The sequence below is a fragment of the Halichoerus grypus genome, chromosome 2 (assembly GCF_964656455.1).
Source record: "Halichoerus grypus chromosome 2, mHalGry1.hap1.1, whole genome shotgun sequence".
NCBI lineage: Eukaryota > Metazoa > Chordata > Mammalia > Carnivora > Phocidae > Halichoerus > Halichoerus grypus.
In genome coordinates, this window is record NC_135713.1 from 80,431,415 (window position 1) to 80,456,917 (window position 25,503).

Genomic DNA, 25,503 nt, shown 5'->3' on the forward strand with positions numbered 1-25,503 from the left:
GCACTCCTAAAACACTTCAGTATTATAGATAGACCTCACCATTCCTAAAGATAATGGTATATGAGTCATCTAACACCTGGAAACTCAAATGCTAAGCTTTGATTCTTTCTGTCTTTGATCTCTGAAGCTCTGGTATCTAACCAAATATTTCTATTCTTACATATGTTTAATATAAAAGATATGAAGGATAGTGTATATACCAAGCAGAAAAACAATTTAACATGATTTTCTTTTTCTTTCCAATAGACTTGATGTCACGACAATTTTAATATGCACTGAGAACATGTTATGGTCAGTTTGTCCATCTGTACAGAAGCTTTTGAATCCTCATGAGTATATAGATGATAAAATTTTAAAAATTCATACCCATTGTAATAATCTGTTCACAACATTAGTCATTTTGACTTCACCCTTAACTGAATTGTATCAGTAAGTATCAAACATATTTTCTTTTTAGCTATTGTGATATGTAAATAACGGGACTTAAAGTTATTTTCATACTACTTATTGAATTGTGTGAAGTAGCAAGTAGAAATATTTTGAAGTGCATTTTTGATATTGTGATTGGCGCTATTTTACAAAACGAGCTAATACTGTGTTATATCTCTATCGGTCAATCTTACTCAGATGCTAAGGCCCCAGTAGGATCGGGATTACCTTGAGCTTCACTATTTGAGTTGTTTAAATGATTTTATTAATGGGTTGGTTATTTTCAATCACAGCTTGATACTTAATGAAGAAGAAAATCATATCTAATGGCTTTTTACTCTCTTAAAAATATTTTTTAGTTTTAATTTGATATAAAGTGCTTTGCTCTAATAGAAAAATTTTAAAAGTTGATGCCAAAATATTCCCAAATCTGGAAGAAACCTAATGTTTCCACACTGTCAGTTAATCTGGCATACATTTGCATTTTGAGTATTAGGCTGTAGTGTCTGAGCTAGTAATGGCAGGTGGCAATAGGAATAAGTAATTGCATTTTTATTTTCTGTCTATCCATCTATTTACTTATTTATTTTTTAAGTAAACTCTGCGCCCAACATGGGGCTTGAACTCACGACTCCAAGATCAAGAGTCACGTGCTCTACTGACTAAATCAGCCCTGTGCCCCAGCAATTGTATTTTTTTGGAAAAGGAGATGGAAGTTTATTGAATTCAGTGCAAGGGAGAAGCAGGCGTAAGAGGAAAGGAGAGACTGTCTGCCAGGAAGCAGTGGTGGGGGGCTATAGTTAAGAGGAAGAGTGAGGAGGTATGGGAATGTATGCAGTTTTCCTTTTTTAGTACCCGTGCCAGGTTTTAAATAGCCCATTGGTCAGCTAGGGCCTATGGATATTTTGAGGTGGGTCATTAAAGAGCCTGTTTGCATTCAGCCCAGTGTTCACTGTGGGCCCTTTTACCTTACTCAGGTTTTCATTGCTCATGCCTGTTGCCTAACAGTGTCCTCCGCGTTCCCCTATGACAGATCAACAGTGATGGATCTTTGGCATTTGGGTGGAAGTCTCATCTTCAGTAGCTGCTTCATGCTGGACAGGGGGCACACTGTTCCTACCTAAATTTGTTGGTCCGTCACGGGTTCTGTGCAGGTATAGACCAGAGCATGGTATTATATTAACGTGCAGACAGGCGATTTGAGTGAAAATCCCTGGTGGGCAGGTCCATGGGATTTAGGGGGAGGGGATCCTCCGATGGTATGGGCTGGGATCCTTGTGGAACCATCATTCGTACAGAATTGTTGGATTCACTCAGACTCGTGAGAACGTTTTTTGCCTGTAGATCAAGATGGCAGCTGGATCCGAGGGAACAAAGGAAAAAAGGGGAGCCCGAAAGAAGCAAGGTGGCTGAGAGTCAGCCAGTGTCAGGAAAGGGTCCCAACCAAGTTGGTAATGTGTGTGGATTCACCCTGGATGAGCTGCCCCTACCAGTTGCGCCACATGTCGGGAATGGAGGCCTCAGGAGGGTGGAGTGGGAGAGGAGAGGAAAGGGGTCCTTCACCCTCACAGGCACTGGAGTCCAACCTCTTCACCCTCAGACCTTCAGACCACACTGAGGAGCTGCCCTGGCCAGAAATCTGTTGTGTGAGGTGTACTAGGGTTAGACAGCAGAAGAGCCAAAAACAGAAAGGAGAGGGAGAGCAGTGTCCCTCCAAAGGCAAGAGGGGAACTGGCTCCCTCTGGAGCTTCAGATCCTCACAGAGGAGTAATCTCTGCTGGTTACTCAGTTCCCCAAGGTCGTCAGTTCCCCAAGGAGTACTAGAGTCAATCCACTGGGGGAAAAGTCCTGAGAAAGTCCCAGAGAATCCAGGGAAAGTCCCAGGCCAGCAGAGGTTCCAGGTGAGGGCTACCAAATGTGGGGTGACCCCATCAGGTGAAAGAACTCACCCAAGGCAGAACAAAGGAGACAGAAGTTTATTAATACACTGGAAGGGAGTAGTGGGCAGGACAGCGAAGGAGAGACTCATCAATTGCATTTTTAAAATGTGGAAAGATTTTATGTAGTAAATAAGATTTAGAGAAATTAAAAATTTTGAACTACTTTTCTGGTTTATTTCCTTCAAATTGGTAATATTGTAGAAGACATTGAAGTAGATCTTATAATAAAACAATAATACAATTTTGTTTAAACTCTCCTCCAAAATAGTCACTTTATCTTGAAAGACTAGATAATTGCATATTCTTAGTTTCTTGGATAGGAAAAATTATGCATATTTCTATTTCTTAGGATAAATTCAGTAAAGTATTCCTTTCTGGAAGATTCTGGTAAGAGAAATATATAAATCTTGATTTTCAGTAAATTTTGAGACTTTTGTGTTAGAAATTCTCTGAGTAATTAACAAGTTTGATTTCAGTTTCCCTATAATTTTCACCCACTCTGACTTTCAACAAACCCATTGTTTATAGATTGTTTCTTCTGGCAACGCTACCCTTGAGAACTAATTTTAGAAATGGAGAATTCTTTCAGAAAGGGGAAGAAATAGTGAGATAAATTGCCATAAGTTTGGGATTATATGCATAATAGTTCATAATCATAAAAAGCTCAAGGTCTGAAGCACATAATAAATCCTAAGAAACTCAACTGATTTACCATAGATGAAAAAATCGCTATGCTCTTAGTTCAACGGGTCATTTCATCTGAGAGGAAGGCCCTGTGAAAATCAGGAACAAAGTTGACAAATTTCATGGATTGGTCATGGTGAGCGATATTGAATTTCATGGTTTGTCACAGATGAATAGAAAAATTTTAACCCCCCCAATGCATTTGTAAAACAAATAAATTATTATCAAAGATTGCATATTTTAATAATAATAATGTAACATACATTCATTATTGTTAACCCATGACCTTTTGATACATTTTTTAACAACTATGCAAGTACTCAAATCTCTGTGATTTGTGCGTTAGATACTGCAACTGTAACCTCATTCAACAAGTTTAAATTGCTAATTTCAACCAGGATTACAGAACATTTTACACCAAGCACTGCCTCTGGTTTTTCTTAATATAAAACATAGATGGCTACATTGCTTTGAAGCATGAACAAAAAGTCTAGATACTTTCCTTTTTAATATTTCTCAGTTCATATAAATTTTCACAAATTGTATCCATTCATGTTGATTTAAATTTTATGATTGTTTTTCTAGAATATCAGTGCAGTCTTTGAAATGTATTTTGCTTTGTATTGATAAGCATGTTCTTCACCAAGTAGGAAAAAGTTGTACGTGTGTTACAAGGACCCTATTGATTTATTTAGCGTCCTGTTACAGCCAGGGTATGAGATTCTCATATTATTAGTATTTAGGGGAAAAAAGTGTATCTCTATTTCTCATTTAAAAATTAATAAAGAGGGCATGTACTGAATGGAGCACTGGGTGTTATACGCAAACAATGAACCATGGAACACTACATCAAAAACTAATGATGTAATGTATGGTGATTAACATAACATAATAAAAAAAAAAGAAAAAAATTAAACTGTATGCTTTGAGGAATTGGTGAAAAGTAACAATCAAATGTTGATAGTATTGAATTTTTTATAAACTGTACCTGACATTTGTCACTACATGCGATATTCCTTTTTTGAAGGTGACTGCCTTTCTTCCAAGTAGTTCTGACAGATGAACTGAATGGATTTTCCTTTCTGAGTTTAGTGTAGGATCACTAAATCCCAGGGCAGGCATACATGATTTTAAAATCTTTTCAGGAAGAATGAAACCTGTTTGCAAAAATGTGTGTTCTCTTTTAACTCTCCTTTGTAGATTTCTGTTAGAATGTTATAAAAGGAGTACATTAAGTTTGTCCTCGAGGGAATGAGACCTGCTGAAACATAAAATATTCACCATGTATTTTCCAAAATGCCTATTGCTTGTAGATCTTCCATCAAGGCAGTTAAAGTGCACATTCAGAAGCATCCTCGGTGCACATTCACACACATACTCAAGCATGGTTTCAGATGGTGCATTTTGCTTGCATAGAATGTTAATTTTCATTTCTATATAGCAAATTAAAATTTAATTCTTCAAATTTTAGGTAAATGCAGTTTAGTTTCAATTCAATCAATGTTGTTGCCTCTCCAGCCCCTCTGATTAAGTACAGGGATTAAGCACAAGGGTTATAGCAGTGAGCAAGATAAATACCTGCCATCGAGTAAAGTCTAATAAAATTTCTAATGTTAAGATTAAATTTATTTACACACACAGGCCCACTCTCCCCTGTGTCGCAACATTTAATAACATAGAAGAATGAATTTCAGTACAAGTGCCAACACACCAGGCAAGGGCCGGAGTCATCAGGTATGGGCCCGAATACTGACCAGCAGACCTATCTTGAGTTTCACTTGGTATCACTAGTATAGCTTTGAATAACTAGATTCCAAGGTATTTCAAAATATGCTGTGTCTATAGTTTGGTTTCAAACCAACGCTGGGTATTTTGAGGTTATGGTCTTAGCCTGTTTATTTACTTATTTATTTTAAAATATTTCAACTGTCCCTCACAAAGCAGAGCATGGACTGAAATTTCACTTTTCATACTTCAAGAATGTCTGGCATGCTTTGAAAATAGGCGGTTCCTCAAAACGTTAAGCATAGAGTATGCTTATGTAAAATATTGAGCATATGGTCCTATGACCCAGCAGTTTTACTCTTAGGTATAGACCTAAATGAAGTAAAAACGTATGTCAGTACAAAGATTTGTATACAAGTGTTCATAGCAGCATTTTAATAGTAGCACAGAGTGAAAAAAACCCAAATGCCTATCAGCTGGTGAATGGATAAACAAAATGAAGCGTATCCATGTAGTGGAATATTATTCAGCCATAAAAAAAAAAATTTGGAGTGCTGATAGATGCTACCTACCTCAACTCAGGACTGAACTTCAAAAGCATCATGTTAAGTTAAAAAAGCCAGACAAAAGAGAGTATATATTGTCCAGTTCACTTTACTAGAAATTTTCAAATAAATAATAAGAGACAAAAAGTAGATTGATTAGTGGTTGCCAGAGGCTGGGAGGAGAGAGAATGGGTAGTACCTGCTATTGGGTACAGGATCTCTTTGGAGGGTAATGAAAATGTTATAAAATGAGATAGTGGTGAAGGTTATGCAACTCTGAATATACCGGAAACCATTTGTTGTCAACTTAAAATGAGTACATTTTGTGGTATATGAATGAGATATCTTAATAAAGCTCTTAAAAAATGAATACGTACTGAATAGAAATAAAGATTTAAATAATTAAAATGTAAAAAAGAAATGGCAGAATATAAAATGATTCAGAAAGTAAAGTTAGTTGTTTTAGCCATTTTGTTTAGATTAAATGACTCCCTTTTGTCCCCTTCCTCTACACATTGCTTTTGAGGAAAATACCTATTTTTTTTAAAAACCTAAAATCAAACAGCCTTATATATGATTCTAATAATGTAAAACACTGGTGAAGAGTTAGTCATTGCCTTTGGAGAAGGCTTGTGCCCTGAATCTCTGACTAGCTGTTTCCTGCCCTCTCCTCTGAGATCAAATCTTGCTTGGCCTGACCACCATATGTCCCGTTCTCTGTCTGCCCTTTGGCTGCATACCACCCAAGATTGCTCATCACAGATGGCCCCTGAAATTCATCCTCCTTTCCACTAAGGAAGGTCTGACAATACCTTCTATTCATTCTTTACTCTCTTTTTTTTAACCAGCGTCTGTTATGTACCTACAGTTAGTCCAAGCATTGTGCCAGTCCTTTTCTATCTTCAAATCATCATTTTCTAACCTCAAAGACTTATTGTCGTCACGCTCTCAAGCCAGGGGGCAGGAGAAAAGTGGGGAGCCATATTTCTGAGTGTCTTACCTTAATTTCTCTTACTTAATGACATTCAGGAAATTACCTATAGTCCCAGGGGTGATGCTGGTTTATGAAAGCAAAACAATCACTTAGAATTGTGTTTAAAATGGTGAAGTAGATTGAACTTGGTTCTCTGTACATCTTTATGGTTAATTGTGATCAGAAAGGCTTGCATGTCCTCATTGTCTCAAGTATTCCAGCACTGTCCCAGGAGTTCAATTTCAAACTAATTCTACTTCTTCTGATGTTGTGGTCTTCTCTTGGTACTTTAGTTTATCGAGCACCTCCAACAGCTTAGGCTCCGTGGTAGACACAAGAGTGAGGCATCTGGCCTGGCCCCTCTGCCCCTTGGAATTTACATCCTTGGGCTGCTTCAACTCATCCTGGAGGTTTGTTCCATTAGCATCATATTATGAGACACTGTTCTCCTGGGAGGGCAGCCAAAAGCAGGGCAGCACAAGAAAAGCATAAAACCCAGCTAGCTCTTTTTAGCTTATCAGTTGTTCTCACTTTTGATGTGTGTTGGATTTATTTCTTTCTAGCAGCAGCTGGCTACATAAGCTCAAAAAGTCAATGAGTTTTGTTAATGAAGAAGGGAAGGAAGGCAACATACTTGTACATCAGAGAACCACAAGAGACCGAATCTGGGGCAGAGGGCCCAAGTGGCATGCCGTGATGAGCACAGAGCCTGCATGATGCTAGTGACAGGGAAGGGGCAAGGGGCAGCTGAGGCTGGACGAAGGGCAGGGAATTTCCCCAAATCCCACTTTCCTCCCCTTAAGCAAAACGATCTTTACAGTCTGCTAATTTGGAAATGTGAGGAAATGTATTCTGCTTCAACCTATGGACAATTACTTATTTTTAAAAGAGTATTTAAATTTGCTCTATCAAAATTCTTTTCTGTCTTGCAGAAAATATAATTCTGTGGCTCTTACGATTGTTATTTTATTCTCCACTATGAATTATTTAGAACGCCCTCTCTTTTAAGTGTATACCAAAACATCATTAGAGGTTATCTAATAGCCAGCTCATCATTTCATTCCCCCAATGAGGCTTGTGGGCCAATTTTCACCCTGTTACACTCTCCAGAATAATGACACTAATTTGGGATCTTGCTGTGGAATTAAATGCTTATACAGATCCCACCCCCTCTGAGACCATAAACATCTGCCATAACATTTCTTATAGCCAAATAACCCTACTATTACCAGGATAACTGAGAAACCATGAGTGGAGTAAAAGAGTTTCGGTACTGGCAGAAATGTTCTGGGAAATATTGTATCGCCGGTAGTTTGTAGTCTTAAGAAATTTTGGCACCATTCCAAATAACCATCCCATTATTATTAAATTCTCCATTATTTTTTCTAATCTCAAGGATGAAATTGTAATTAGGCAACCATTTAGACTATGAGATAGTTGTAGACCTTCTTAAGAAGTATTTGCAACTGTTGTTATCATACTGATAATATCTTACATATCTTGGTCCCTTATTAGGTGCCTGCACTTTGCTAGGACCTTTATATGCATGATCTCAATCATCACACTGACTATGTGAGGTGATTATTATTATTATTCCCATTTTTCCAAATGAGAAAACTGAAGCTGAATCAATTGTCAAGCAACATTACACATCCAGTGAAGAGCCCACCCAAGCTAAAAACTTAGTCTTTCTGGCTCCAGAGCTCCTGTGTATGCCCACGCACTGCCTCTGAATAGTCTTCAGTGACCCTACCCTTGGGCACGGAGCAGGCAGCAAAAGTAAATGTGAAAGGATCAGAGGTAGGTTAAGTCCTCAGAAGAAACAAGGCAAAATAAGGGCATAAAGAGGGATGAGGTGGTGAAATAAGAAATATCTTAGGCTGATCAGGGAAGACATTACAAGGTTTTGAGGTAGAACAGTCTAGAGAGCCAGCTGAACTTGACAGAGAATACATTCTAGCTAAGGTGTTTATTCTTGGAGAAATGAACTGCCCCCCCAGATAACTGGACAAATGGGACTTTACGCAAAGGGCTCACAGAAGTATGTGCCAAATTAGGCCTCCAGTCTCTATTTGTCTCTCATGAAGCCCCTTATCTCTTGTCCCATCCTTTTCCCCCAGCCTGATTTCCTTTGAGATCTCCTTTCTTGCCAGACCCCTTGCTACATCTCCTCTCACGTGATACCAGCACCCTCCCTTCCTACCTCCCTTGCTAGTGCACATCCTACTCTCACTCTTTTGGCCTGTCTGTCCAGAGTTTGGAACACTGCTGGTGAGAGTCACTTAGCTGGCCTTTTGTACCTTCTGATAACGCCGCTCTTTGTCCTACTAGTGGGTGGCTTTCTCTCCAAAGCATCCTCCTCCACTTTAGCCAAACCCTCCACTTTGCCCCATCCCACTATTTGTTAGCAGATGGCCTTGCCCTGTACTTTCTGAGAAAACCTAGACCGTCATGAATGTACTTTAACTTCTCATTTCCATTTTAAATAATTATCTTGATCCTTACTCACCTCTAAATCCTTTGACAGTCAATGTGTCTCTTTTTCCAGCCAAAGTAGATCTTTTTCCTGCACTCTTAATCACATCTACTTCCTACTCCATGGCCATAGTCTTTTAAATATTCTTTCTTCTCTTCTGATTCTTTTCCCAAAGACTCTTTTATATTAAAATTTTTCCTTTCTCTATTATTGTATTTCCCTTCTAAAGCAGTTTGTATTCAGTATCTCCATTTTGACACCTGTCATTCATTCCATGAACTGCAACTGCCCTCATCAGCTAAACAGCATGGGCCAGGTCATCCATGCCTATCCAGTCGCTAACTCCAATTTTTGTCCCTCCATGCAATTACCCTCTCTGCAGCTTTTATCACTATTGGCCATTTCTCCTCCCTTGGTTTCCCTAATATCACTTTGTCCTGGCTCTTTGCCTACATTTTAAATTATTCCTTCTTGGTTTCATTTGAGTGCTTCTCTTTCTCACCTCACCCTTTAAATGTTGGTGTGTTCTAGAGCTCTGTTCTTAACCATCTTTTCCTCTTACACTCTTTCTTTGGGTGAATTCACCCATCCCCATGGTTTTGCCATTATGACTTCCACATTAATATCTTCCACCCAGATATCTCTTATATAGGCTACATCAGCAAATCCAAATTTCTTTTGGATGTCTCTCTTTGGATGTACTTCAAATGCCTGCAGCTCCCTCAACCTACCTGAAACTAAGTAAAATACCTGCGAGTCCTCCCAGGTTTCTCTCAACCCTTAACCCTTCTCCTTTCTACCTTCTCCCTTGTGCCATCTCCAACCCCATGTCTTTAGGGAGTTAATTCTATTAATTTTATGTTTATGTTTTATATATTTGCCTCCTACCTATTTCTCCTTTGCTTCTTACTTCGGTTAGGATGTTGTCCTCTTCTGTCTGGTCTACTGAAATATCATGTCATTATCCCTGTTACCCTAGCCTTGATCCCTCCAGATCACTCCACACTGTTGCACAAGTGCAATATATTTTTCTAAAATATAAAATAGCTGATATAATTCCCGTGCTATAAACTCTTCAGCAATTCCCCATTGCTGGCACGAAGTCCAAACTCCTTATGAAAGCATATCGCGGTATCCTGACCCAGGCTTCTGCTTAGTTCACACAGTGTAATGTAGGGATTGGAAACATGACAGCCTCATTTTGAGGCGTATTTAAGAAATTTTGTTCTTTCTGAAATTTAGTAAGAAAAAAATGGCTTTCAAAGAAGAGATATATTAAAAGTCTAAAAAATATTGAAGTATATTTGATTATAGTAGGTGTACTACTTGGCAAGACAAACTGGGGAGGGACAGGTCACATTTGGAAAATGTGAGACTACAAGAAGCAGGATATGGAATGAAAAGATCAGAATGGGTTTTCAAAATGGAATTCTGTTCTACATATATTTAAAAGATGCTGTTGCTCCTGTACTATATATAAAGAGAGATCGTACCACTTCAAACAATTCCATTTCTAAAATGTTCCCAGTTGTTACTCTTAACTCCATGTAGACAAATATAGTCTCCTGTTATGATAAAAATTTTATTAGCCAAGCTGTCTACTAAAGATTTTGTGTAGAAAATTCTTTCTTATTACCTCAAGATTTATTGTTGAATTTGGGCCAACCTAGAAAAATGTTACAGTCACTTCTCCAAAGATAATTGTAGACCAGATATTCTGGCCAAATTGTTCTAATTTTGAAATCATAGTCATATATTTTACAGTTAAATTCTTCTTTATAAGCCCTCTGTAGGCTCTTAGGAGCATATAAAATTAATCATAAATTCTCATTAATTGTTTAGTATTTATAAATCACTTTAAAGAATAAGGAGAGGTAGCTTTATGCTAAACATTTCTACAGTAATGAAGCAAATATGACAAAATATTGGCATTTATTTGATCCAGGTTGAAGAGATGATATAAATGGTATTTACTGTCCTATTCTTTATTCATTTATTTTTGACAAATTTTATAATGGTAGTTTTTACCTAATAGTGGTATTGTCATACTTTTCCAAGTGTAAGGGTTACGGTATAGGGGCCTCTGGGTTACCTATTAACATAGATCCCAAGTGGATGGGTGCATTGTCCATTCTAGTTAGTGCAGTACCATTTTGTGTAAAATCATGAACTTCGAGGGGTGTCAGGGGTGACTCTGTCGGTTAAGCACCCAACTCTTGATTTCAAGTCAGGTCATGATCTCAGGGTCATGAGATCAAGCCTGGGGCTCTGTGCTGAACGCTGGAGTTTGCTTAACATTCTCTCTCTGCCCCTATCCCCAATCACATGTGCTCTCTAAAAAAAAAAAAACAAAAAACAAACAAACATTAACTTCAAATACTCAGTGAAAATAAAAAGTCTGATGGTCTTCATGGTTAATGTTTCCTGTGTATTCTGAAATAATTCTTTTATTTCCCCCAGGACTTTTAAGCATGGCATAGATGATTCTGCTTCAGATTCCATAAAACCATTTTTCAAGCAACCGTTACATTGGTTTTCTTGCATATCACATTTCTACCCTTCTTTACTCAGGTGAGAACCTCTGAATGCCTCACTATGTATAATTCTATGATCCCTTTAAAGTTTAATAGAAACTTTTATCCATGGAGGTAAATGCATCTCACAAAAAGAACTTACAATTTTTATAGTGTGCAGGTAAGTAAAAAGTATTACTTCTCTTTTTATTAGCTCAAGAATCCAGTATACAAGCTTCATAATCATTCTGCTAACTTATAGCTTTAGTGTTGTAATGGAAAATGTGAATTTTTGGAATTTAGTTCTATTTTAGCTAATTGCTTAGTCATTTTAAACTTCTTCCTTCTTGATCTATGATGGGGATTTGACAGTTCTCCAACTAATTATTAAAAAAAAAAAAAAGAGCAGGGGCGCCTGGGTGGCTCAGATGGTTAAGCATCTGCCTTCGGCTCAGGTCATGATCCCAGGGTCCTGGGATCGAGTCCCGCATCGGGCTCTCTGCTCCTTGGGAGCCTGCTTCTCCCTCTGCATCTCTCTCTCTCTCTGTCTCTCATGAATAAATAAATAAAATCTTTAAAAAAAAAAAAAAAGAGCAAAACTGGGTAATTCATGGAACAAACTAGAGCCTTAGGTAAAAGTTGAGAGAGAGTAAACTTTAAAAAATTATGAATAGGGTCTTTCACTTTTATTATTTAATAAACGGCATTTAAGCATAAGAAAAATCATTTAAAACATGAAATATACTTGCAGAATAATCTGATGACATTTTGTGGCATTATATAGAATGTCAGTTTGATTCTTTGCTGAATATATCATTGGAAAGTACCTTTCCTTGGTATCTGTGAATAAATACATCATGTATAGCTGAAGGAGATACTGTTAATTCCCATACATTCTTTTTTTTTTTTTTTAAATATTTTATTTATTTATTTGAGAGAGAATGAGATAGAGAGCATGAGAGGGGGGAGGGTCAGAGGGAGAAGCAGACTTCCTGCTGAGCAAGGAGCCCGATGCGGGACTCTATCCTGGGACTCCAGGATCATGACCTGAGCCGAAGGCAGTCGCTTAACCAACTGAGCCACCCAGGCGCCCAATTCCCATACATTCTTGATTCATCTTGGAAGTACACTATCAGTGATTTCACTCTCTAAATTGAGTGACTGTCTCTCACTCTTGAGGAACAGGAGTCCTACCCATAAATAGAGGTTGTGTAAACCTCTACACAGAATCTCCATAAACACAAGAAGTAAATCTTGTTTATCTACTAAGTCGCTATCTCCATATAGGAAATGGGGATGTTGTCAGTGACACCTAGACCCTACCTTCAAGGACCTTAGTGTATTGTTGTTACTTCACTTACAAATAAAACATTTTCACCATCTCTGATGAATTTCTTATGATCGATTCCTAGAAACAGAATACCCTCAATACCCTGTCATCTCAGTACCCAGCAGCTTGCGTGTAAATAGTCTCATGGCATTGAGAATTAAATAGCTGACTTTTTAATACTCATTGTTGCAAAAATAAGAAATTAAACAACTGAATCTTTTACAGTGTGAATTAAACAAACAAAAAATCTGTATCCCAAACTTCTCAACCTATTTGGTCTCCGTGTTTTCAGAGTTGCTTTAATCTATTAGTATTACTACTTTCATCGTCGTCTATAACCATTAAGATTATCCCCATTCATGGGAATGCAAGCTGGTGCAGGCACTCTGGAAAACAGTGTGGAGGTTCCTCAAAAAGTTGAAAATAGAGCTACCATATGATCCAGCAATTGCACTACTGGGTATTTACCCCAAAGATACAAATGTAGGGATCTGAAGGGGTACATGCACCCCGATGTTTATAGCAGCAATGTCCACAATAGCCAAACTGTGGAAAGAGCCAAGATGTCCATCGACAGATGAATGGATAAAGAAGATGTGGTATTGGGGCGCCTGGGTGGCTCAGTCGTTAAGCGTCTGCCTTCGGCTCAGGTCGTGATCCCAGGGTCCTGGGATCGAGCCCCACATCGGGCTCCCTGCTCCGCGGGAAGCCTGCTTCTCCCTCTGCCCACTCCCCCTGCTTGTGTTCCTTCTCTCGCTGTGTCTCTCTGTCAAAAAATAAATAAAAAAAAATCTTTAAAAAAAAAAAAAGAAGATGTGGTATATATATACAATGGAATATTATGCAGCCATCAAAAGGAATGAGATCTTGCCATTTGCAACGACGTGGATGGAACTGGAGGGTATTATGCTGAGCGAAATAAGTCAAACAGAGAAAGTCATGTATCATATGACCTCACTAATATGAGGAATTCTTAATCTCAGGAAACAAACTGAGGGTTGCTGGAGTGGGGTGGGAGGGATGGGTTGACTGGGTAATAGACACTGGGGAGGGTATGTGCTCTGGTAAGCGCTGTGAATTGTGCAAGACTGTTGAATCTCAGATCTGTACCTCTGAAACAAATAATGCAATATATGTTAAGAAAAAAAAAAAAAGAAGAAGATAGCAGGAGGGGAAGAATGAAGGGGGGGAATCGGAGGGGAAAATGAACCATGAGAGATGATGGACTCTGAAAAACAAACTGAGGGTTCTAGAGGGGAGGGGGGGTGGGAGGATGGGTTAGCCTGGTGATGGGTATTAAAGAGGGCACGTTCTGCATGGAGCACTGGGTGTTATGTGCAAACAATGAATCATGGAACACTACATCAAAAACTAATGTTGTAATGTATGGTGATTAACATAACAATTAAAAAAAAGAGTTGTCTTAAAAAAAAAAAAAAAGATTATCCCCATTCAGACGTTGCTCTGTAAGGTTTCTACCTTCAGGCTCATTCAGGCCACCTAGAGCCCTGGAAAGGTAGCATGGAAATGGGTTTATCTTTCACATAGCCACTTCTTGTATTTAACTTCTTTCTTTTATACCTAAAGCAAACATAAATGTAATAAGACTTTTCTTTCTTTCTGCTTCTGTGTAGTAATCCTTCTCCGCCATTATCCTAACACAAACATTAGAACATGGGAGTCACTACTCAGCCCATAGTAGAAATGAAGTTTGGTAAGCTTTCCAGAGGAGAGTTCAGGAAGCTGTGTCAAAAACCTTAAAACTATTTATTCCTCTTTATCCAGAAATTTCATTTCTAGGAATTGCTCCTAAGGAATTCATCAGAGCAGCTGATGAAGCTTTGTATGGAAGGCTATCCATTGAAACATTATTTGTGAAAGAAAAAAATGGAAATAAATGTCCCATAGTATAGCATTAGACAAATCAATTTTGGGATAGTCATATGATACATTACTGTGGAGTCATTAAAAGGGTTGATTTTGAAAATTTTTAAATGACAGATAGTTACAATTTATAGTTAAAGGGAAGCTGCAGTTAGTCATTATGACATCATCAAAACCAGCCCAGTTTTTCCAGTGATAACTGTGTACTACACATTCTAGGTGCTTAATGTACATTCTCTTTTAAATATCACACCAGTCTGTGGGGCACCTATTCCTGTGCTTCTTTCATCGAGAGTAAAGTGATGTGTAGGTGGCAACTTTCTGAAGAGGACTATGCTGGGAGGCAGACTCTGAAGCTAGGCTTGTGTGCTTCCAAAGTTCTCGCCCTTGACAACTACACCTTCACCTGTCAAGGGGAGAGCAGATGTTCAGAGTGATATTAACAGGTGTGCATAAAAAATCTAGGATGATCAGTTATTTATTATGTAAAGTCTCTTTTTATGTGCTAATGTATTAGTACTTACGTACTAATCTATAGTGTATATCTCCAAGGGAGGGATCTGGTATATGGATTCCTCAAGCTTGCTGGATGTGAGACCCCTGTTTCCTAGGGGATGAACAGTTTTTGGAAAGTGGGACACAATTGAAAGTGTTGAACTACGCTATACTGCTTTACATAGAGCATTAAAAAAGTATGTCCAGAAAAACAAAATTGAGAGGATATATATGCTGGGGAGCTTATTGTTTTTATCTTTGTATGGAAGGATTGCAAGCAATTTTAATTTTTTTATGTATCAATTTCCATATTTTCTGAATTTCATATAATGAAAACAATTTAATTTTACGGATCTTTCTGGACTTGCAATGGGGTTGCGTCCTGATAAAATCATCATAAGTTGAAATATTGTTAAGTCGAAAATTTTTGCATTTAAAGCACCTAACCTACCATACATAGCTTATTAGCCTCACTTACCTTAAACATACTCCAAACACTCACATTAGCCTACAGTTGGGCAAAACCATGTAACACAAAACTTACTTTATAATTAAGTGCTGCATATCTCGTGTAATATCTTGATTACTGTACTGTACTGAAAGTGAATAACAATGGCTGTATGGGTACAGAGTGGTTGTAAGGGTTTGGGTTGTTTATCCTCGTGATCGCAGGGCTGCCGGAGCTGCGGCTCGCTGCCCCCACCTGGCATCGTGAGAGTATCGGACAGCATATCGTAGCCTGGGAAAAGGTCAAAATCTCAAAATTTGAGGTGCAGTTTCTACTGAATGCATATCACTTTCACACCATCATAAAGCTGAAAAATCATAAGTAGAACCATCGTTAAGTCGGGGCCACCTGTATTAAGATAAAAGTTTTTTAAAAGCAAAAAGAAACCCCATTTTTATTGCTCTTTTATTCACGTGGCTTATCCTCTAATCTCGAGACAGATATTTCTAGCTTTGCATCTCCAATTCTGAGCACTTACCTTTACCCCCACATTGTATGTCCAGCTGCTCATGTTTTCGAACGACCTACTGTTATTACTGGAAATCCACTCTGATGTCCTCAACTGATCTTTCCTTCCGCTCTTCCCTTGTCCCCCATGCATAGTGTCTTTTGTATTAGGAGTGTCATCATTCTTAGAGACTTCCAGGGTAGAATCTTGATGATAGTTTCTACATTGAGCTCTGCTTTGCCTATCCCTACTGTCTTATCATGTTCAGTTGATTCTTTCTTGACAGTTCTCTTAGAACCATCCTTTCTCTCCAGCCTATTACAACAACCCTAGTCCATTTGTCACGTGTTTCAAATACTGTTTTCATTATATCACTCTTCTGCTCAAGAATCTGTTGTAGCTTCTGTGTGGCCCACACTGGTTGGCTTATTACCTGGAGTACTCAACAGCCTTCTCTACTCCAGTTGTTAGTCTCCTTTCTTATCTCTTAAGACACAGTTACTCCATACATTTCACTTTTATTATTGTTTATTCTCAGCATCAGACCTTTATTTATGAAGTTTTCTCTCCCAGAAAACCTTTGGTTCTCTTCTTTGCTTTTCTAAATTCTCATGCAAGGCACAGGATGAGCTCCCCTACTCTGAGGGCAGTACTTTCTGATAATTATTCTCTGACAGGTCCATAGAATATGCTAAGAAAGACATGATCCATGTGACTTAAGATCTAACACTCTCAGAACAGTGGTAGAGTCAGAGGAACCCAGGGTAGTAATAAAAGTAATTTCAGATAACTCAAGGTATTGATTTGCATTTGTGAAACATTGCAGTGTGAATTCCTGGTCCACTATCATGTGACCTTAAAAATCTCCACCTCTCCATCCATTTTCCTCACATATATCTGCCATTTCTGTGTGTTTGTCACCCTTAAATTATCCTTCAAAACTCCATTCTTCACTTTAGCAACTAAAATGAACTGTTCAGAGAAATACATGGGTTGGATAATGACAAACTAAAAATATATAAAGCTTTTCTTTTTTGGAAAAGGTGAGGTTGAGAGGAGAGATGACTGAAATATCTAATATTATGAAGGATCTTAGTAATTTATTCACCTACTTGCGTATTTATTTGCACCTATGCATTGTTTTAGAAAGGATTTAATGTGGCCTTTAACAAGTATTAAATATATTATGGTAATGAATTAAAAGTAGATGACAAGGAAGAAACAGAGCAAGGAAGAAGACATGAAATTAAGACTTAAGAGTTACAGTATACACAGTTGTATGACCCATAAATTTGTCTGTAGGATTACTAGCAAAAGCCTATGAAGTATATAAATTGGTAAAAATAGAATTTTTCATGTTCTTCTAGAACCCCTGGAATAGAGTTTAGAAGAGTTTGCTTTAGGGAAAATAAATGTATTTTCAAAGCAGTAAGTAAAAGGTACTGTATTCATTATCCCCAGCATTGGTATAGGCTAACAATGTGAGTTGATTTAGAAAGGGTAATCAGTTTCATACTAGATTAAACGAAGGCATGTGGAGGATATATTAATCTCAAGGTTAATACTATGACACCATACTGTGCTTTCATATAAATGTTCAAGGAAGAATACTATCTTAGTCAATTATACTGTTGCATTATAATGTTTTTTTATTATTTTCCAAACTTTCATCTTCTTGTGGTTCTTTAAATATTTTGTAATATTTTTCCGGTCTTCCTTTGCTAAGTAGGTCATAACTGCACACTGAAACCAAGTAGCATAATCAGTGTGAGTAAATAGCCCATTTATTTTACACTGCTCATTTTCTTTTATGATGACAACATGATGTTTTGATTCGTGGCCAGTCCATTCTGAGCTGTAGATATTTCTTTCTACTCTGCTTTTGTTTCTATTTAGTTTTACTCAATGTAATCCTGTTTTAGATATATACATTTTCCCTCCCTAAATATATTAAGCTACCTTTACATTATATATGCTATGTGAGTCTTTCCTTTTATCTAGTTCACCAAGAGATGTTTATTCATTTTTTCTATAAATGCATTTAAATTTTTTTTTTCTCTAAGCAAGGCACTGTGCTAGGTGTTAGTAGTGAGGAAAGAGGTAGGCAATGAAGTTGGAGACAAAGCCCCTTTCCTCAAACAGTTACATATTGTTAAGCAATACAATCTTAGTGACCTACTTGACAACAGCATATAATACCATTGTCCACTTCCTCCATCTTGAGACACACTCCCGATTCCCTCCTGACATATTGTCCCAATCTTCTTCCTGTTCTGTTGCTGTTTCTCTGTCTCCTTTGCCGGTTCATCTCCTTAGACCTGGCCATTAAATATTGAACGCATTTAGTGTTCTATCACAGAACTTTTACAGGTGAAGTGAAACATGCCTATGGCTTTATGTACTCCCTATGTGTCCCCAAATTAGAATCTCTAATTTTTACCTCTCCTGGGACTACAGACCCATATATCCGTGGTTGCCAACCATACATGAATGCCTTCCTGAGGTTTACACCTGGAGATCACAAAGACACCTCAAACTCAGCATGACCAAAAGGACTTAGGATATTCCCCTCCAAACTGATCCTCTTCTGTTATTCCCTAGTTTGGCTAATGGCACCTCCATGCAGTTGTACAAGCCAGAGACACAGGAGGCAGCCCGAACATCTCCCTCTTTCTCGCCTACCATATCCAGTCCATTGCTAAATCTCATTAACTTTAACCCCTACAATTTGCTATCCATTGCACCGCCTTCACCTTAGTCCAAATAATCATCTTTCTCCTCTAGTGCTGTAATGACCTCTTAGTTTTCTTCCCGTATGTATGTTGGCTCCCATTCCCAATGTTTTCTGAAATGCAACCAGAAATTTCTCAAGCCCAAATCTATTTTCAAAACTAAATTTTATCATTTCACATTTATGGCTTAAAAGCCTTCCGTGAATTCTCCTTTGTCCTGAAATACAAACAAAACGTTGAGCATCCTATAAGACCTAAGACCTCTGCAACCTGTTCTGATACCACACTATCTTGTGATTCTGCTCTGCATACACAGCCTCTTTATAGTTCCTTGCTGTGCCATGCTCCTTTCTGCCACAGGATTTTTGCACATGCTTTTTCCCTTTCCCTGAAATGTTTTCATTCTCTTTCACCTAGTTAATAATGCCAGCTTCTCCTCATGTCTCAGCTCCAGTGTGACTTCTGTAGAGAAGCTTTTTATCAGTTCACTTCTTACCGCATCTTCTAATAGCATCTTTTGCTTTTCCTTCAGTGAGTTTTTATGGTTGTAATTTAATCTTTATTTGTATGGTCATTTAAACTATATATGTATTCTCCACTAAATTCTGTAATAACAGTGACTGTTTTTGCTCACTGCTGTGTATTCATGGCCTAGCACATAGAAGTCAGTCAAAAAAATAGTAGTTGAATGAATGAGTGGATGAAGGAACACATGTGCTATTGTAATATTGTTTCAGATATTGCTATGTTAAATGGTACATTTAGCTCTTTTCTTTTTTTTTTATTAATTAATTTATTTATTTATTAGAGAGTGAGCGGGAGAGAAACAGCATGAGAGGGGAGAGGGTCAGAGGGAGAAGCAGGCTCCCCGCTGAGCCGGGAGCCCGATGTGGGACTCGATCCCAGGAACCTGGGATCATGACCTGAGCCGAAGGCAGTTGCTTAACCAACTGAGCCACCCAGGCGCCCCATTTAGCTCTTTTCAAACATTTGATCTGAATGGTAAAGCTCAGGCAGAGGAAGCATGGTCTTGTTGAGGAGGGGGCTTCTGGTATCCTTAGGATAAAACCTCTGGGGAGGAGGATGAAAAAGGTTTTGGTCTCTCCGCTGCTGCTGACAGGCTGTTCTACAGGACTGAGGAGAAGAGCTTAGCGATCTTGTACTCTGATGAGGTGCTAAGCTTTGACACAGAGGCAACAGTCAGGGGAGAAGAAATGAGAGCCTTGTAACACCAAAGTTCTTAAGTGGTTGTTCCAGAGTGTGGGTGGACAAGCAGCTGGATCATTTAGAAGATTTTTAGAGGGGCGCCTGGGTGACTCAGTTGGTTAAGCATCCGACTCTTGGTTTCAGCTGAGGTCATGATCTCAGGGTGGTGAGATTAAGCCCCAACGTCTGGCTCCATGCTCAGCATGGAGTCTGCTTGAGATTCTCTCCCTCTTCCTGCCCCTCTGCCCCTCCCCCTGCTTGCTCACTGGCTCTCTATCTCTCCCTCTAAAATAAATAAATAAAATCTTTTAAAAAAAAAGATTTTTAGAAAGTCACATGTCTGTGGATCAGTTATTAAAAGAAGTTAAAATGTCAGATGAGCTAGGTACTTGATATAACTAGATATTTATTCATATTGTCCCTTTTCTATTATGGTTTAAAGGTATTATATAAAAAAGAATGTAATATTGGAGCCAGCAATGAGATAACAGAAAACTATGGGTTTCCACATTAGACAGACCATGATTTGTAGGCTTGTGTAGTTTTGCGATCTTGGAAAGTTAATTACTCTACATGAGCTTCTGTTTCCCTGTTTATGAAATAGTTTATATTTTGGTGAAAAAGTTGAAACAAATATACAATACAATCTTACCGATCTACTTGCACACAGTTTGCCGTACTATTCTTTACTTCTTCCATCTTGAAACATCTTCCTTCCTTAACTTTTGAGATACTCTCCTACCGGAGTCATGAGGATTAAGTTTTTTTTTTTTATTATGTTATGTTAATCACTATACATTACATCATTAGTTTTTGATGTAGTGTTCCATGATTCATTGTTTGCATATAACACCCAGTGCTCCATTCAATACATGCCCTCCTTAATACCCATCACCAGGCTAACCCATTCTCCCACCCCTATCCCCTCTAGAACCCTCAGTTTGTTTCTCAGAGTCCATAGTCTCTCATGGTTCATCTCCCCCTCTGATTTCCCCCCCCTTCTTGAGGATTAATTAAATGAGCTAAAGTGCCTCATCACATAAGTACTCACTAAACAGTCATTCAGTACTGCTGTGTTAGTAAAGAGCTATATGTTTCAGAAAGTGGCAGATTTTATCAGTTACCCAGACATATTTAAAGGACTTCCCATAAGTGTGATAAAGTGGATAGAATATTGAACCACTTTCCCATTGAGTCTCACTTATCTGAAACATGATGCCAGGGGAGACCTTTCTTGATCTCTCTGTAACAGGTATTTATTATCTGGTAGACAGGGACCAATAATAGTTAAAGGCTGCAGAGAGCTAACTCCTGCTCCTCAAAAGGAATGGCTGGATGATCACTGAGTCCAGTGCCTCAGTGACTCAGGTGCTAGATTAGCACTTCTGGGGGAGTCCAAAAGTGATGGTTGATACGTAATATTATTTTAAAAATTGAAATTAGATTTTATATATTTTTAGAAATAGGATATGCTGACCTGTGTAACATTAAAGTGTGGAGCTGGTGCTATGAGTTTGGGTACCAATATCTTTGGGTGATTTGGGGGAAATGAGGTCATCCGATGTAAAAAGTTTAATTTTGCTAAAATTAGGAAATAACACTGCTCCCCATAGTTTGAACACCTACCCTCTAAGTTGTACACCAGAAAGTGTAGATACAACCAACTCTAAAAAAAAAAAAAAAAAGAGATCCTTTAAGAATATCAATCTACCCTGGTGGACAGAGATATTAAAAATCAAGGCAAATCCTGTATGCAAGTGTACAGGTGAACCTTGTCTGATTTCTGTTTATTTAATCACCTTTAATTATATAGATCATAGACAGTTGGCTTATACCCATTATCAAGATAAAACATGTGCAAACATTTTTAGTGCTATAACTACATATAATCTGCACACTCTTGGTTAATGTGATGCAGAAAAATATTTGGGGTTGCTTCCCCCCCTCAAAAGTTTTAAAGTTATTTTCCTAGAGAAAGATGACAAAATTGCTTTAAATATTTGTATTTACTAATTTTCCTAGGAAGATTATGAAGGATCAGTTTTGGAAAGCCCAGAGTAGTACAGCAACGTGGGGCTTCTCCTCTGCTTTCGTCTTCTCACTTTAAGGCTTTTACTCTAAGTTTCTCTTTAGTCGTGCCCTTGCCTTTGTTCTCTGAATCATGTAACTTACGGTCTCTGGTATAAATTTGGCTCTGTAATCCATGACAGGAACCATCTGGTTGAAATCAGTCCCTAGATCCCTTGAATAACATGGCTCCAATTTGGGAATCAGCCTTAGACCACAAACTTGATTTTGGGTCAAAAAGATGGTATCCTCAATCAGGAGGTTGAACAGAGCCAAACATACTCAGTGCTGGAAAATACAACTTACCTACCAAATATCAACCAGGTTGAATGGAAAGCAACATGGAGTAGAGGAATAAACATGGGTTTTAAGGTCAGAAAGACCTGGATTCAAAGTCCAGTAGCCATATTTATTAGCTAAATGACCATTGACTAGTTTCTCAGTATTCCTGAAACAAAGATTGAGATGAATATGAAGTGTCTGTATGCATGTCTTATTTTAGATCTCCCCAAGAAGCAGACCCTCAGACAAAGATTTAAGTGACAGTAGTTTATTTTCTAAGTGGAGGGAACACTGGAAGGGGAGTGGGTATGTGAAACAAAGAAAGACAGCGAATCAAGGTTCATGTAATGAAGCCAACTACTGAGGGAATAACCAGAACTTAAACCTTCCAGGGAAATTCTTGGAGCCTGTGTGGGAGGCATGTATATGAGAGTTATCCCACCAAGGGAGCAAGGATGCTGAGGTATTTACATGGCAATTTCCATCATTCATTGGTTTAAGGCTGCTCCGGGGCTGTGCATTCACTGGTACTTCTGACTTGTCTGGCCAGAAAGGCAGAGAAATGCAAGCCACGTCAACTGAGTGGTTGAGGGCAAGAGGATGTGGGGACATGGACAGCAACTGCTTCGGTGTACCCCTGACACTATTGAAATCCCCTCATTACCCATGTTAAGTTCTCTGAGTCTTGTCATTGCTTCTTCAAGGTGATGCCTGGTCAAAACGTCTCTTTAAAAAAAGTATTATTGCAATAGAGTTTGTGGGACAAGCTAGAGTATCCCCTACTGCAATTATTCCTGAGTCTGCAAGTGATAATCATCATTACATCCCTCTACCACTTATTCCAACTTCTCCTCACCCTTGACCATCACATCTGCTGATTTATGTTGCTTGCCCAGTTGAGTCACTGAGACGTTTGTCCTTGAGGAGTTGAACCCCTGACTACCTTCCCTTATCAGAATGTTGTTACTTCTCTAGCCTGTTTGTGGTTATTAACATTCATGATGGCATCAAGAGATGCCCTGGTGAATCCCTTGAGTCACAGACATACTCTTCCCTGCTCCCCTTATGCAGTAGCAACTCCCAATTCCTCAATGGTAATTAGGGTTCATTACTCTTGCCAGTATAGTAACTTCTTTCTTTGCCTGCTAGACTGCTGGCATTGGAATCCACAAATGACCAGATGGCAGGTGTAACATTACAAGTTTAGTGGAATTCTTGATGGTACCCTGGTAGAGGTGTGCATACTCCCAACTCACCCCACCATGGAAACCAGGACCTCTACTCCTACACGACCTATGGGGAGTTATGGGAATAGAAAACACACATTCCCCAAGTGGATCATCAGGAGCGCTGGTGAGAGGGGCCCCTTGGTACTTTCACTCTTGACACCAAGCCTTGTGTAGTGTATCTGTTAGGGACATAGTACTATGTAATGGCTATTGGTTCAAAGTAAATATCAAATCCTGAAGAACAGTTCCTAAACATTGTTGGGTATTATCCCCAAGCTGTACATTTTAGAGTCCATTCCAGTGTTTTTCTAGTCTGACAGCATCTGCATGAAACAAATACGGTGGGATCAGTAAATCCCATGGTCGTGCAGCCTGAACCTATTACAGATTCTTCTCTTGCCCTGCGCCTCATGCATAGCCATTATTGGAAGTCAGGCCGGTGTATACTGATAGAGCTAAGATTTTTTTTTTTTTTTTAACTTTCTACTGCAGTATGATTTCATACTAAAAAATTGCAGTAATTACAAGTGAACTACCTGATGAGTTTCCATAAAGTAAACACACCCAAATACAGCTCAGATTTTGCATGACGATTCTATAAAAATAATTTGTTAGTTTCATAACCAGTAATGATTGAGCTCTATTATTATATCACTCCTTACTCCCAGGACTTGAAAAATTCTTTAGGCTAATTCATGCCCCAGAAATGTAGCACTTATTAGAGTATAAGCCTAATAAAACCCAGCCATAAATTCATTCTGTTTCCCTATACAAGCTTTATGAGTTCCAGTGGATTTATAAATTTTTGTTCTCTTTTTTGTATTATAGTGGAATTCAACATGTACATATTTGAAACATATATATAAAATATATATATGTATAAAATTTCCCTTTCTGTCATTTTTTTGTGAGGCTAATCTCACTTTCACAGCTCCACCAGCTCAAAGGATGAGGGAACATATGCTTCTCCATATGCCTGACACAGACTCCTCAATGCATTTATTACTCGGAGCTTAGTGATTGAGGAATGTTTGTAATATTTTATTTTTCCTCATAGTGAGTCATTCTACTGTACATTTCAAAATCTGTGATAAGTTGAAAGATCCAAGAATTGAGGTACGTTTCAACAAACAGCTTCCCATCTGGTAAATGAGAGGTTTTATTTATAACCAGGTATTCAGATGCAGTAGTATGAAATGACCTTCAGTTTATTTTGTTTTATTACATGTCTAAAGGGCTGAGCAAATACACTCACCCCCTCCAATCCACTCTCCACACTGTAGCCAGATCAGGAAACTCGTCTCCCTTAAACTCTTCAACTGGCCCCAAATCCCCACTTTGGCTAATGAGGCCCGCATGATCTGGTTCCTGTCTCCTTCTTCAGATTGTCTCTCAACAACCCTCTCCCTTCTTTTCTACACCCCACCAACCTGGATCTTTCAGTTTACTAAATGTACCCCTAAATCAGCACTCAACTCAAGCAAAATATATAGGTAGGAAATGTTTAAAAGTTAAGTTGCTTTTAATATATAACTTACTACCAACTAGCTGCTTTTCATCTATTGAACCCCAAGCAAGTTTCTAGAAGTCAGCACGTGGGGTTTAGGATGGGATTAGGGACAGCCGTTGTGCAGATCTGCCTCAGTGTTTCAGTCCAAAGGGCTCACCTACTGGAGTCTTCGTGTGGTACTGTGTTTGGAACTTCTGCAAGAGCCAGACCAATCTGGGAGCGCCCAAAGTCATTCAGAACTCTTCAACCGACGGACTTGATTCCTCTGCCATGAGAGTTAAGTTTAACTCGTTGCTTCTCTTTTCACCACCCACCCAGGGCAGGGGTTGGCCTCACTCACACTGACCCACCGATTAGCCAGGAGTTTTTCTGTTTTCAGTTATGCTGTCAGAGTCTCACTTGGGAAGTTTGAGTTGGTCCAAAGTTCACGTGAGGCTGAAGGGTTTCGAGCATCATAATGTTGTGAGATGTACCAAATGCCAAGCCAAGCCAAACCAAGGGGAGGTGCTTTGAAATTTCATTTTATA

At 38.6% G+C, this 25,503-nt stretch overlaps 1 protein-coding gene across 6 annotated transcripts in view; it reads left to right on the forward strand.

The window, feature by feature from the left end:
* The window catches only part of KIAA0825 (KIAA0825 ortholog), a 399,405-nt gene that overhangs the window by 129,330 nt on the left and 244,572 nt on the right, over positions 1–25,503 (forward strand). For all 6 annotated transcript variants that reach the window (XM_036094057.2, XM_078067063.1, XM_078067062.1 and 3 more), the window contains 2 exons: positions 247–429; positions 11,233–11,343. In XM_036094057.2, the coding sequence (XP_035949950.2) occupies positions 247–429; positions 11,233–11,343 (294 nt within the window). The remainder of the gene's footprint in view (positions 1–246; positions 430–11,232; positions 11,344–25,503) is intronic.